The 12,533-nt window shown below is 36.7% G+C and overlaps 2 protein-coding genes across 2 annotated transcripts; one reads left to right on the top strand and one right to left on the bottom strand.

Annotated features, from left to right (window-relative positions):
- The first annotated feature begins 93 nt into the window (after positions 1-93).
- LOC103861000 (pentatricopeptide repeat-containing protein At4g18520, chloroplastic) lies at positions 94-2,209 on the top strand. The gene has a single exon (XM_009138690.3). The coding sequence runs from the start codon at positions 155-157 to the stop codon at positions 2,003-2,005; it is 1,851 nt and encodes a 616-aa protein (XP_009136938.1). The 5' UTR covers positions 94-154; the 3' UTR covers positions 2,006-2,209.
- An 8,510-nt stretch (positions 2,210-10,719) lies between these two features.
- LOC103860999 (CLAVATA3/ESR (CLE)-related protein 2) lies at positions 10,720-12,511 on the bottom strand. Its single transcript, XM_033288402.1, has one exon. It carries the CDS (start codon positions 11,010-11,012, stop codon positions 10,776-10,778), a length of 237 nt encoding a protein of 78 aa, XP_033144293.1. The 5' UTR covers positions 11,013-12,511; the 3' UTR covers positions 10,720-10,775.
- Between the last annotated feature and the right edge of the window lie 22 nt (positions 12,512-12,533).

Raw genomic sequence — 12,533 nt, 5'->3', positions numbered from 1 at the left:
TACAATCATTTATTTTATTTATTTTTTTCAGGCATGTCTGTAGTCTGTACTATAACCCAACCGGAGATATTATTTGTTGTTGTCGTCATAATTAAAAGTTTCAGATTAATTTCTTAAAAAGGAGAGAGCTTTATCTGAATCTTCTCCGATTCCGATGTTCTCGTTAACGTTGATTCAACCCCACCTCCGGATTCCAGAGATTCCGGCGACGCGAACACTCAAGTCGTCGACTTTACCTCCTCTCATTACCGACTCGAGACCGAAGCGAGATGAACAGAGGAACAGAAGATCATCTGGGTTTCGTCTCTTTTCCAGAAAGAGATCAACTTTCGATATGGGTTTCAGCGATAACTTCGGTTTAGAGCTTCCCGGAGAGAATGCGAGCTATGATTCTTCCCGAGTTGATTACGCTCTGCTCGCGGAGTGGCTACAGGCTTCAAACGGGATGCGGCTAATCAAAAGGATTCACGCGATGGCCTTGAAGTGTTTCGACGATCAAGTGATCTACTTCGGTAACAATTTGATTAGTGCTTGTGTGAGGCTTGGCGATTTGGTTTATGCACGTAAAGTGTTCGACAGTATGCCTGAGAGAAACACTGTTACTTGGACCGCGATGATAGATGGGTACTTGAAGTACGGTCTCGAAGATGAGGCGTTTTCGCTGTTTGAGGATTACGTGAAGCATGGGATTCGTTATACTAACGGGAGGATGTTTGTGTGTCTGTTGAATCTGTGTAGTAGGAGACCAGAGTTTGAGCTAGGGAGGCAGGTTCACGGTAGTATGGTGAAAGTTAGAGTGGAGAATCTCATTGTTGAGAGCTCTCTCGTTTACTTTTACGCCCAGTGCGGTGAGTTGACGAGTGCGTTACGAGCTTTTGATATGATGGAGGAGAAGGATGTGATATCTTGGACGGCTGTTATATCCGCTTGTTCGAGAAAAGGGCATGGGAACAAAGCTATAGTTATGTTTATCGGAATGTTGGAGCATGGGTTTTTGCCTAATGAGTTTACGGTGTGTAGTATCTTGAAGGCTTGTAGTGAGGAGAAAGCGTTGAGATTTGGGAGGCAAGTGCACAGCTTGGTGGTTAAGAAGATGATTAAGAAAGATGTTTTTGTAGGAACTTCGTTAATGGACATGTATGCTAAGTGTGGGGAGATTTCAGATTGTAGGAAAGTGTTTGATGGGATGAGCAATAGAAACACGGTCACGTGGACTTCGATAATCGCTGCACATGCTCGAGAAGGTTTTGGAGAGGATGCTATTAGCCTCTTTAGGGTGATGAAGAGGCGGCATTTGATAGCTAACAATCTGACAGTGGTAAGCATCCTTAGAGCGTGTGGATCTGTTGGGGCTTTACTGTTGGGGAAGGAGCTTCATGCTCAGATCATTAAGAACTCGATCGAAAAGAATGTCTACATAGGGAGTACTTTGGTTTGGCTGTACTGTAAATGCGGAGAGTCTCGTGACGCTTTCAATGTTCTTCAGCAGTTGCCATCCAGAGATGTGGTTTCATGGACAGCTATGATCTCTGGATGTTCGAGCTTAGGACACGAAGCAGAAGCGCTGGACTTCTTGAAAGAGATGATTCAGGACGGTGTGGAGCCAAACCCGTTTACATACTCCTCGGCTTTGAAAGCTTGTGCTAACTCAGAAGCTCTTCTTATCGGCAGATCAATCCATTCCATTGCGGAGAAGAATCATGCTCTGTCGAATGTCTTTGTGGGAAGTGCTTTGATTCATATGTATGCAAAATGTGGGTTTGTCTCTGAAGCTTTTAGGGTATTCGACAGTATGCCTGAGAAGAACTTGGTCTCATGGAAGGCGATGATAATGGGCTATGCGAGGAATGGGTTTTGCAGGGAAGCGTTGAAGCTAATGTATAGAATGGAGGCAGAGGGGTTTGAGGTTGATGATTATATATTTGCAACAATTCTATCTACTTGTGGGGATATTGAGTTAGATGAAGCTGAAGCTTCTGCAACTTGTTACTTGGAGACCTCTTGATGTTTCTTTTATAGAAGCACCTATTCGAGTTTTTATATGACAAAGTTCTTGAAGATGAGTTCCACAATAGCATCAAATGTACAAATTTATTTGTTTTAAAGATAAAGTTTAGCTACCAAGTCCTGTCAATCTTGTTCAAGTAATTTTCACATATTGTATAACATTCTCGTAAGTCATAAGCAAATTCTCTTTCAAGGTTTTTAAGAATCTAGACTTATTGGGCCTTTTCTAATTATATATGGGTCATACCACCTTAGCTCGATTAAATCATTTCCTTTCTGCTTTTGAATAAAGAAATAAATCAGCTCTGAGAAAAAAATATATACTCCCTCCGTATTTTTATATAAGTCGTTTTAGAGGAATTTTTATGTTCCAAATTATATGATGTTTTCGGTTTTCTATGTAAAATTTATTAACACTTAATGTTATGTAACCAATGATAATATACTTTCTATTTTATTATTGGTTAATTTGTGGTTAGGTAAATAATAAATGATGTTTTTGTTTATAAAATATAAAAAATTAATGATTTCTTAATCTACGTGCACAATTCTAAAACGACTTATATTAAAAAACGGAGGGAGTATCATTTTTTGACCAAAAAAGAATCAAATCATTTTTATTCGACTACTAAAATAAGAGATTCAGTTGAGAGGTGCCAATAAAGTAGAAAAGAGAAAAATATTATAAGGTAGGATCTTGTCTGCAATTTGAATCCACTATGTATCATGTAATCCATTTTCTTATGATATTATAGTCGATAATCTATTTTTTTAAGTTAAAGGAATTGATTCAATTGTTTTTTTATAAATTATTTAAATATTCAATTTAGTTAATCAATCTCCTCTTTCTTGATTTAAAATTCACATTAAACGGTCCCCAGTTTAGCACAATGAACCGATTTGCTGCCTTCTAGTTCCTTTTGATGTTTATATTTTCATCACTAAAATTTGATACTTTTCCACATTGGTTAATAGTGCTTAAACAATCCTAAGTGTGAATAAGAGGCTTTCAGTTCGTGTTGATTATTGAATATTCTGATTCGTATCTATTCTGGCATAATAATTCTGCTTAACAGACCAAAACTGTGTATATGTATTAAGTACCTGCCTCTTCATAGTATTCTTGTTGACAATATGTATTATACCGAATTTGTATATGGATTGACACAATGACGACACTAACATAAACCACTATTTAACTATATATTTTGGTTTATATTGTGAATATCTCTCTTTATCTCTCTTTTTTTTTGTGCAATGCTGTAAAATTCCAAAACGACATAAAATTTCATATGTTTTGATTTTTTTATATAGAAAATTTAAAAAATAGTTTATGCCCTATAAAGCATATACTACAAGTGCCTACTAATATGTGTGGTTAGTAATATATTTGAGGTTCATTTAAAAACTAAAGCTATATACCAATTGATGTCAACACTATCATATTATATCCTTTATCTGATATTAACAATAAAGCTTTCTTGAGATTTACATAAAATACAAATCGTACGTATGTTTATAAAATGATAAGAAAGTCACGATGCTTTAATTTATTTTGGGTGATATTAATCTATATTAACAGAAACAATATACACTATATGGGGTCCATTTGGGTCGTGCGATAAGTCATTAGTTTTTGGCTTTATTCCTAAAAAAATACGATTTGCTTTTAATAGAAAAGAATGCTTCACGTTCGCCGTCTTTTGTTCGTCGATAAAAGGACTTTATTATATGATGCCATTTACAGCCGATAATCCCTCCAATTCGGTCTTCACGTTCGTTAACTTTTTAGGTTGAATGCTTTTTCTTAAATTTGTTTTTAAATGATTTATAAGATAGTGATTTATCTCTTTATACGTGTGTATCGTTAGGTTAATACTTATAAATGTTCATTGATACGCATATGATTTCATAGGAATCTGTCTTTTTCACTCATGACTACCTATATATCACCCATGGGCTAATCATAGTATTATGTGTTTGGTTTACTATAAAGCAATGGTAACCAAACTTTCGATAAAAGATTAATATTTTGTTCACTGATTCATTCAAATGATGGACCGACGCTTTAACTTAATTAACCAAATACAGATCACTAACATATATATTTTGACCCAAAAACGTTATTAACAAATAAATACGCATTAAGTATAATTTGTCTTTTGAGTTTAGACTTGAATAAAAGAAAAGAAACCGTAAACCACATCAATTCACACACACACACACAAATATATAAACTGTAAACTACATAATAAATTTACATATATAAAAGTTTTAGTCATCTACGAGCTCCGTCGCATTTTTTTTTATCAATACAACAGGCTCTATCCACATTTCTTATTCAAATTTTAAGTCTATGTATACGATAGAGGACATGCATTGACTCAGAAAAACCCGTACATAACTTTTCAACATTGTATTTTAAGTTCAGAGCACAAGTGTGATCACGAATGTGCTGAAATTATTCTTTCTTGAGAACTTCTCCATGTATATTGCAAAAGCAGACTATTCCCATGATTCTTAAACCATTTTCACTAATTTAGAGAAATTTGTCGCAAATGTCACGTTTCGTTATCATACTTTCTATATATAACCCAAATAAGGAATTTTAAATTCCGAATGCAATGGTGTGAGATTCGACCTTGTGTTATTTACTCCGTCAAAATCTACTATACCACTTTTATTCCAAAAATGTTTGTCTTATGACCTATTCGTAAAACATCTTCTTCCTATTCTTAAACTCCATCATATTTCTTCCTATTCTTCCATATCAAATATCTATTCAATCAACTAACACTATTTTGTAGATTTTAAATTTTCTTTTGACAGAGAACTTAAACTATATATCAAAATCAGCTTCCTGTGTTATAAAATATAGATTTTCCTTTACTGAACTAATACACAATTAAAATATGCGAGGAAAAAGAAATATTTTTGTTTCTTATTAACATGAAAGTATCCGAATCTATAGAGAGATGCAAACTAATCCCATAAAAATGAAGTGTAGTTTATGAATAGTCCATTTTTTTTTAGTATGCAGAGGAACCTAAAATAAGAGTTCATATCTATGTGAATGTTTAGGAACAATGTGACTTAGTTTTGCTATCAAATTACTCGTACGGTCTTACCTAAGACCTGAAACTTGTTAGCGTACCAAACCCTTTTTTTTAAATTTGACCACGAGTTCCTCGACAATAAAAACATCTCAATATATTGCTTCCAATAGTGTTTTTTTTTTGTCAAAGGCTTTTACTACTAATTACTAAATGAATGTCAGAAGCTCTTTTAATCGGAGACGGTTCTTTTCAGTTCAGAACCAGAGGTAAATATAAGCTATATAACTTTAATTTGTGAATCCGTTCTTTGAATACGGTAATCTAAACCGCGACTTAATGATGGTACAAATATGCACGGATAACCTAAATAGACCACATGTCAATTGTACTTTCCTTCTATTCTACTGTTTGTCGGTTAAGCAAAGATAGAATATGCGTATTTGTTTGATTTTTTTTTTCTTTAGAAGAAGTTAAAACGTAGATGTTCATTTTACTTTTGTTTTTCCAACATATTAGTCACAATCGGCATATAATCATAAGGTAGACTCGCATATGTATTACAACCTCATATATATGCAGGACCATCTAAATCAACCTCCCTTGCATTGCTATATATATTGTAAAGGCACAAAGTAATAGAACTAAAAAAAAAGGTAAAGGAAAATAATGATGCGGTCCTTGTTTCAGTCAAAGCATAACAAAATATAGAATATCTAGCGTAAAATAACGAAATTCAAATATCTAACATACGATAAGGAAACTTAGAATGATGTTGACAAGTTTATGAGTTGCTGAATAATAACTTGTGTATTAAGAAGGCGTTAAGCCAATATTTATACAACCTTTGTGATATCTCCTAAACCTAATCGGAATAATAGAAATAACTAGAATAGGAAATATATAACTCTATATCCTTATCTCAATACCCCCCCTCAAGGTGGAGCATGTAAGTTTCGAATGCCCAACTTGGATAAAAAAACTTCAAACTCCTTTCTCCCCAATGCCTTAGTAAATATGTCTGCAAGCTGTTCCTTAGTAGGGACATACGATGGTTTCAGGACTCCTTTAACTATCTCATCTCTGATGAAATGACATTCTATTTCAATATTCTTAGTCCTCTCATGAAATACAGGATTAGAACTTATATGAATCGCCGGCTGACTATCACAATGTAGTGTCATTGGTTCTGGATGATCAATACCAATTTCTTTAAGAAGACCTTTGATCCATAAAAGTTCCTTTGTTATCGCACCCATGGCACGATATTCAGCCTCTGCAGATGAGCATGAAACTGTGTCTTGTTTCTTTGTTTTCCATGCTATTGGAGAAGCACCAAGCTGAACAATCCATCCGCTAAGAGAACGTCGAGAAACAGGACAGCCTCCCCAGTCTGAGTCACACCAACCGGTTACATGAAACGTAGATTTTGCATCAAGAATAATACCTTGACCCAAAGTTCCCTTGAGATATCGGACAACTTTTAGTGCAGCAAGCCAATGCTCTTCCTGAGGTGCATGCATAAATAGAGACAAGATATGAATAGCATAGGTCAAATCAGGTCGAGTAGCTGCTAGATAAATGAGACGACCGACGAGTCTGCGATAACGTTCTGGTTCTGAAATCACTAGACCTTTAAGCCTAGCCAGCTGGTGATTCTGATCCATAGGAGACCCAGCCGGTTTACACCCGAGTAAACCAACTTCAGTAACAATATCAGTTGCATATTTGCGCTGACATAAGTAGAAACCAGAAGGACTCCGAGCTACTTCTATGCCCAAAAAATACTTGAGATGACCAAGATCTTTCATATGAAAGCACAAAGATAGATAGTCCTTCAGGGACTGAATTTCTGCGAGTGTACTTCCTGATATAATTAGATCATCTACATATGCTAGTAAGCGAATAGAGACACCATTCTTGGAGTAGACGAATAGGGAGTAATCCGACTTAGTTTGAGTAAAGCCATATTTGATGAGAGCTTCTGTAAGCTTAGCAAACCAACATCGAGGAGCTTGCTTCAAGCCATAAAGAGACTTCCGAAGTCTACACACTCTTGTTTCATTAGACGAAGAAAACCCTTGTGGAATCTTCATGTATACCTCTTCATTAAGATCACCATGCAGAAAAGCATTGTGTACATCCATTTGATGGACTTCATAATTATGTTTAGCAGCATAATCCAGAAACACTCTCACTGTCGTCATCTTTGCAACGGGAGAAAACGTGTCTGTGTAGTCTACACCATATTTTTGCCTGTTTCCACATACGACCAGCCTCGATTTTGGTCTCTCAACCGTACCATCAGCCCGATACTTGATCGTATAGATCCATTTATTATCAAGGGCCTTCTTACCCGGTGGTAATGGTTCTAGATCCCATGTATGCTGACTCTCTAAAGCAGTAACCTCAGTGCCCATCGAATCCTTCCATATTTTGTCAAGCATAGCTTCTTTAAAGGAACGTGGCACATGAAGTGATGATATTGATGCTAAGAAGCTGCGATGTGAGTCAGAGAATTTTTCACAAGAGAGAAAATTTGAGAGAGGATAAACCGAACCTGAAGATGACTGATGAGTAGGTGAAGTTGAAGAGAGAGAGAGAGAAGTGTCGAGAGTAACTGTGTTGACTACATAGTCACGTAAGCGAGTTGATGGTGTCTTAGTTCGAAGACCTCTGCCTAAGTTCTCAACAATCACAGGCAGATTCTCAATAGTAGTCTCTGTTTCACCAGCCGTAGGAGCAATAATCAAATCTTCTTGTATATTCGCATCAGTTGCTGGAGCTTCCTGTATAATTTCTTCTGTTGCAGCTAGCTCAACCTCTGATGTATCAGAATCTGTGTCATCAAATGAAACCTCGCCTAGCACAGGCGTGGTCTCAGAAAGTTCTGGTGATGAAGTTACAGCCGCAAATGGAAACGTGTTCTCAGAAAAAACGACATCTCTTGATATAAATGTGCTCTGTTTGTCAAGATCAAGTAGAAGCCAACCTTTCTTACCGGTAGGATACCCCAAGAAAACGCATCGACGGCTCCGAGGAGCAAATTTATCTCCTCTATGATTGATATTGTGTGCATACGCCAAGCATCCAAAAACCTTGAGATGATTAAACGATGGAGTCCTCCCATACAATTTCTCAAACGGTGTTTTGCCATTTAGAAGTTGAGAAGGAGTACGATTCATCAAGTATACTGCAGTTTTCACACACTCTCCCCAATATTCAATAGGAAGATGAGCTTGAAAACGTAACGCCCGTGCTATATTGAGTATATGGCGATGTTTACGCTCAACTCGCCCATTCTGTTGTGGTGTGTATACACATGAAGTCTCATGCTGAATTCCATTCTCTTGAAAATATCTTGATAAACATACGAACTCTGTCCCATTATCAGATCGTATGGTTTTTACTTTCTTTGAAAATTGTGTATGAACCAAGGCCAGAAACTCTTTAAGATGACGCGAGACAGATGTCTTATCTTGTAGAAGATATACCCAAACAGCTCGAGAGTGATCATCTACTATGGTCAGAAAGTAACGTGTGCCACACAATGCCGTGGTGCGATAAGGACCCCATAAATCACAGTGAATCAAATCAAAAATTTCATTAGAATAAGTAGAACTCTCTGGAAAACATTGTCTAGTCTGTTTTGCGCGTAAGCAAACATCACAATTTTTAAAAAAATCCTTAGGACTGCTAACACCCGGAAGCAAACTGATAATGCGAGAAGACGGATGACCCAAACGATGATGCCATAAGGTAGAGTCTTCACCAACACTAGTATGCAACGATGTGATCTCTGAAGCACAGCAGAGCCGGTAAAGCCCCTCTCTCTCTCGTTCACCCATCCCAATCAGCATCTTCGTAGTGCGGTCCTGTAAGATCAAAATTTTATCAGTGATCTGTCCTACTAAACCGTTATCAGTAAGTAATTGACCAAATGAGATCAAATTTGTGTCAAAGCCATCAACGAGGTACACGTTATGAAGTATTAATCGTGGATTTAATCGAATTGTCCCTTGCTGGGAAGCAAGAACATTCAATCCTGTAGGCAATCGAACAGAGACTGGAAGTATAGGACGTATGTCCTCAAGACACTCAGCTTGTCCAGTCATATGGTGCGTTGCACCAGTATCCAGTATCCATTCATTGCAAATAATCTTACCACTCAATGGTTCAGTCTTTGGTTTGCTCCCCACCATACGTTGTATTAGCTTCCATTGCTCATCAGATATACCCGCAATTCCTTGTCTATCGGAATCTGTTAAGACCAGAGGAGAAGAAACCGCCGCCGAGTTGGAAGCAACTATCTGTGTGCTGTTTGCTCGCGGTGTGGTACCACGCCCACGACCCGGACCACCACGCCCACGACCATTCGTGCCATACCACTCAGGAAATCCAACCACTCGAAAACAAGAGCTTGCCTCATGGCCGGTTTTTCCACACACCGTACACTTCCTCGATGGATCTCGATTTGTAGGATATGACGATGAGTGAAAGTTGTCGTTTGAGCGTAGGGGCTGTTCCCGACTAGAGTTGAGTTGTGAGGCAAAACTCATGACTTGATTTTCTTGAGCTACAGTCGACCTTATTGTCTCATTCTGAAGAATCGTCTGATACACGCTATCAAGATCCGGAAGTGGCGTCACAGCACAAATTTGAGACCGAATAACACCATGAGCTGAATCATCAAGACCTGCCAGAAAATCATGAACACGAAGTATTTCTCTCTCCGCTTCATGTGCTGTATTGAGATCGCACTCGCACTTTCCGCAGTTACATTGTTTAGAATTCATACATTCCCGAATGCCATCCCAAATTTTGGTAAGCCTACCAAAGTAATCATCAACAGACGCTCCGTTCTGTTTACAAGTGGCAAGAGAGTTGCGAAGCTGTTGTAGCCGTGCTCCACTCTTCACCGAGAATCTCTTCTTAATTATATCCCACAGTTCCTTAGCTACCTCGCGAGTGGATATCGAAGATCGGAGTTTTGGTTCAATGGTTTGTTTGATCCATCCAACCAACAAGTGATTATTCGCGATCCAGTCTTCAAGGTTTGAGGAATCGGCAGGTGGTTTTGGAATACTTCCATCAATAAATCCAAACTTCTTGCGTGAACTCAGCGCCATACGCAAGTTAATTGCCCACTCATCATAGTTCGTACCGTTAAGTAACGGGGATGAAATCACCGCACCCGGGTTGTCGCCGGACGTGAGGTCATAAGGTGAGATGGTGCGTCTTTTAGGTACTCCGGTTGTGTCTCCCATCGTGCACAGCCGAAAAAAATCTTTAAGTAAGTTGAAAAAAAATCCGTAAATCAAGCGGCTCTGTTTTCGTGAATGAAAAACAGAGGCAGCTCAAGAATGATGAATTTGAAAGAAACGGATCAATGCTCTGATACCATGACAAGTTTATGAGTTGCTGAATAATAACTTGTGTATTAAGAAGGCGTTAAGCCAATATTTATACAACCTTTGTGATATCTCCTAAACCTAATCGGAATAATGGAAATAACTAGAATAGGAAATATATAACTCTATATCCTTATCTCAATAGATGTATCGAGAAAACTGTTATACCTTTGTAATGATCTTACAAACGCGTATTCATAATCTTATCACCAAAGAAAAACAGATTCATTGCAACCAATTTATTGATAATAAGAAATTCATATGTGGAAGAAACTGAGAGCAACTCTCAATTATAAAGGTAACCCTAATGATGCTGCGGGTCGGATCCTCCTGGGCTTAACCTCTCCGGAGATTTTTCCTGGCTGCCACTGCCCCCTGTAGCTTGACCATCTGCTACAGTCGAGGTGGTCGCCTCACTAGATGTGCTTAACTCTCTTACCCTTACCCCGACGGGAGTCTTCTCAAGAGGGCGGCTTCCGGTGACAACTGAGGCTAGCAGAAGAAACAAGACGAAGCAAAACGAGATGCTTAACTTAGTCATTAAAATTACAAATTATTGCACCTAGTTTCTATATATAGAAATTAAAGATAATAGAAAGGGAGAGACAAGCAATTGTGAAGTAGTTAATGTGGTGTGTATATGAGGAAAGAAGAGATCTCAGGAGAGTTTCTACTTATAGAGAAGGGTTCCTAACTTCCTAGTAGTGGTAGTGAAGATAGGTTGACCTAGCTTACGGCTTGAGTGCTTATGGGAAGTGCAAGCGTGCGTCGTCACCGACGAATTAAGTTTTTTTTTTTTTTGACATGGAGAATATGCAAAACCAAACCAAACCAGACCGAAATAGAGAATATGGTTTGATTATGATAATACCGAACAGGATTATAGTTTTAGAAATTGTAGTAGACATGTATGGTTTGGTTATACATGATTAAACCAAATAAACTGAAAATTTGAAAACTCGGTTAATTATATTAAAATGATGTATAGTAATATAGTTATTTATATGTAAACTCTATAATATAAATATTATTTAGTATATAAATGTAGGCGATATAAAATATATATTTTGACATTTAAATTTTAATTCTATTAATTTATTATGTTATTTAGAATTAAGTTTTATTTTTATTACGTTGATAAAAAAAATTCTATTTAGTAATGTTACAAATATTAATAGGTTTGTTTTTCTTTTGTTTTTGTTTTGTCATCAGGTTTGTTCTTATTTTCTATTTTAGAAAAATATTCACAACTTTAGGCCAAAAAAATATATATTCACTACTATTTTAGTTGTTTTTGTTTTCACTGTTTATTATTATTTTCATCTAAATAGTTAAATAAAAAAACCTTCCGTTTAAAATTTGAGCATTGACATTAGTTCTTTCTGTTTTAAAAGAATCTGATTATCAACCATATCATTCAAAATTCACAGAATTGTACATTAGATTTAATATAGTTATGCCAAAAGCCAAGCAAACAAAAGTAAATTATAATAGATGTCACCAAAAATCAATATCCCAAAAGCCAAACCGAAATTCAAATTAAGTATTCATTTTTCTTGTTGCCTTGGTTTTACCAAAAAACATCTACAAAATCATATTTCACCTGTTACCATCTTAGCAGGTGACTCTTGCGACTCGAAAATTGTAAGCTGGTGCTTTGAATAGTATAGAAATTTGATAAAGATCGTCGCATTACGGTATAGTACACATATTTAATACGATCGACACCGTAGTAAATTACTTATTGTGCAAGGGCCAAGCCCTTTATAGGCTCATGTGCGATCCATTTTTATACTCTTTGATTTGTTAGGTGGTCTTTTTCTGAGAGCATCTCCAATGGTGCATCAAAATGAGGAAAAACATCAAAAAATGAGGGAAATATATCTCCAATGATACTTCATTTTGAGGAAAAAAATGAGAATATGAACAGTATTCCCTCAAATTTGAGGGAACACTATTCACAACCTCATTTTGATGTCAAACTTTTTTTATTTACATAATAGTCCTTTATTTTTAACAATCTTTATTTTATGCATAAACAAAACATTAACATTAAACATAA

Source organism: Brassica rapa, chromosome A03, assembly GCF_000309985.2.
Source record: "Brassica rapa cultivar Chiifu-401-42 chromosome A03, CAAS_Brap_v3.01, whole genome shotgun sequence".
Lineage (NCBI taxonomy): Eukaryota > Viridiplantae > Streptophyta > Magnoliopsida > Brassicales > Brassicaceae > Brassica > Brassica rapa.
This window is presented reverse-complemented; position numbering and strand designations above follow the sequence as displayed.

What these genes read in the sequence shown, in the direction of transcription:
- LOC103861000 (XM_009138690.3), top strand. Translation starts at nt 155, where the DNA reads ATGTTCTCGTTAACGTTGATTCAACCCCACCTCCGGATTCCAGAGATT.
- LOC103860999 (XM_033288402.1), bottom strand. Translation starts at nt 11,012, where the DNA reads ATGACTAAGTTAAGCATCTCGTTTTGCTTCGTCTTGTTTCTTCTGCTA.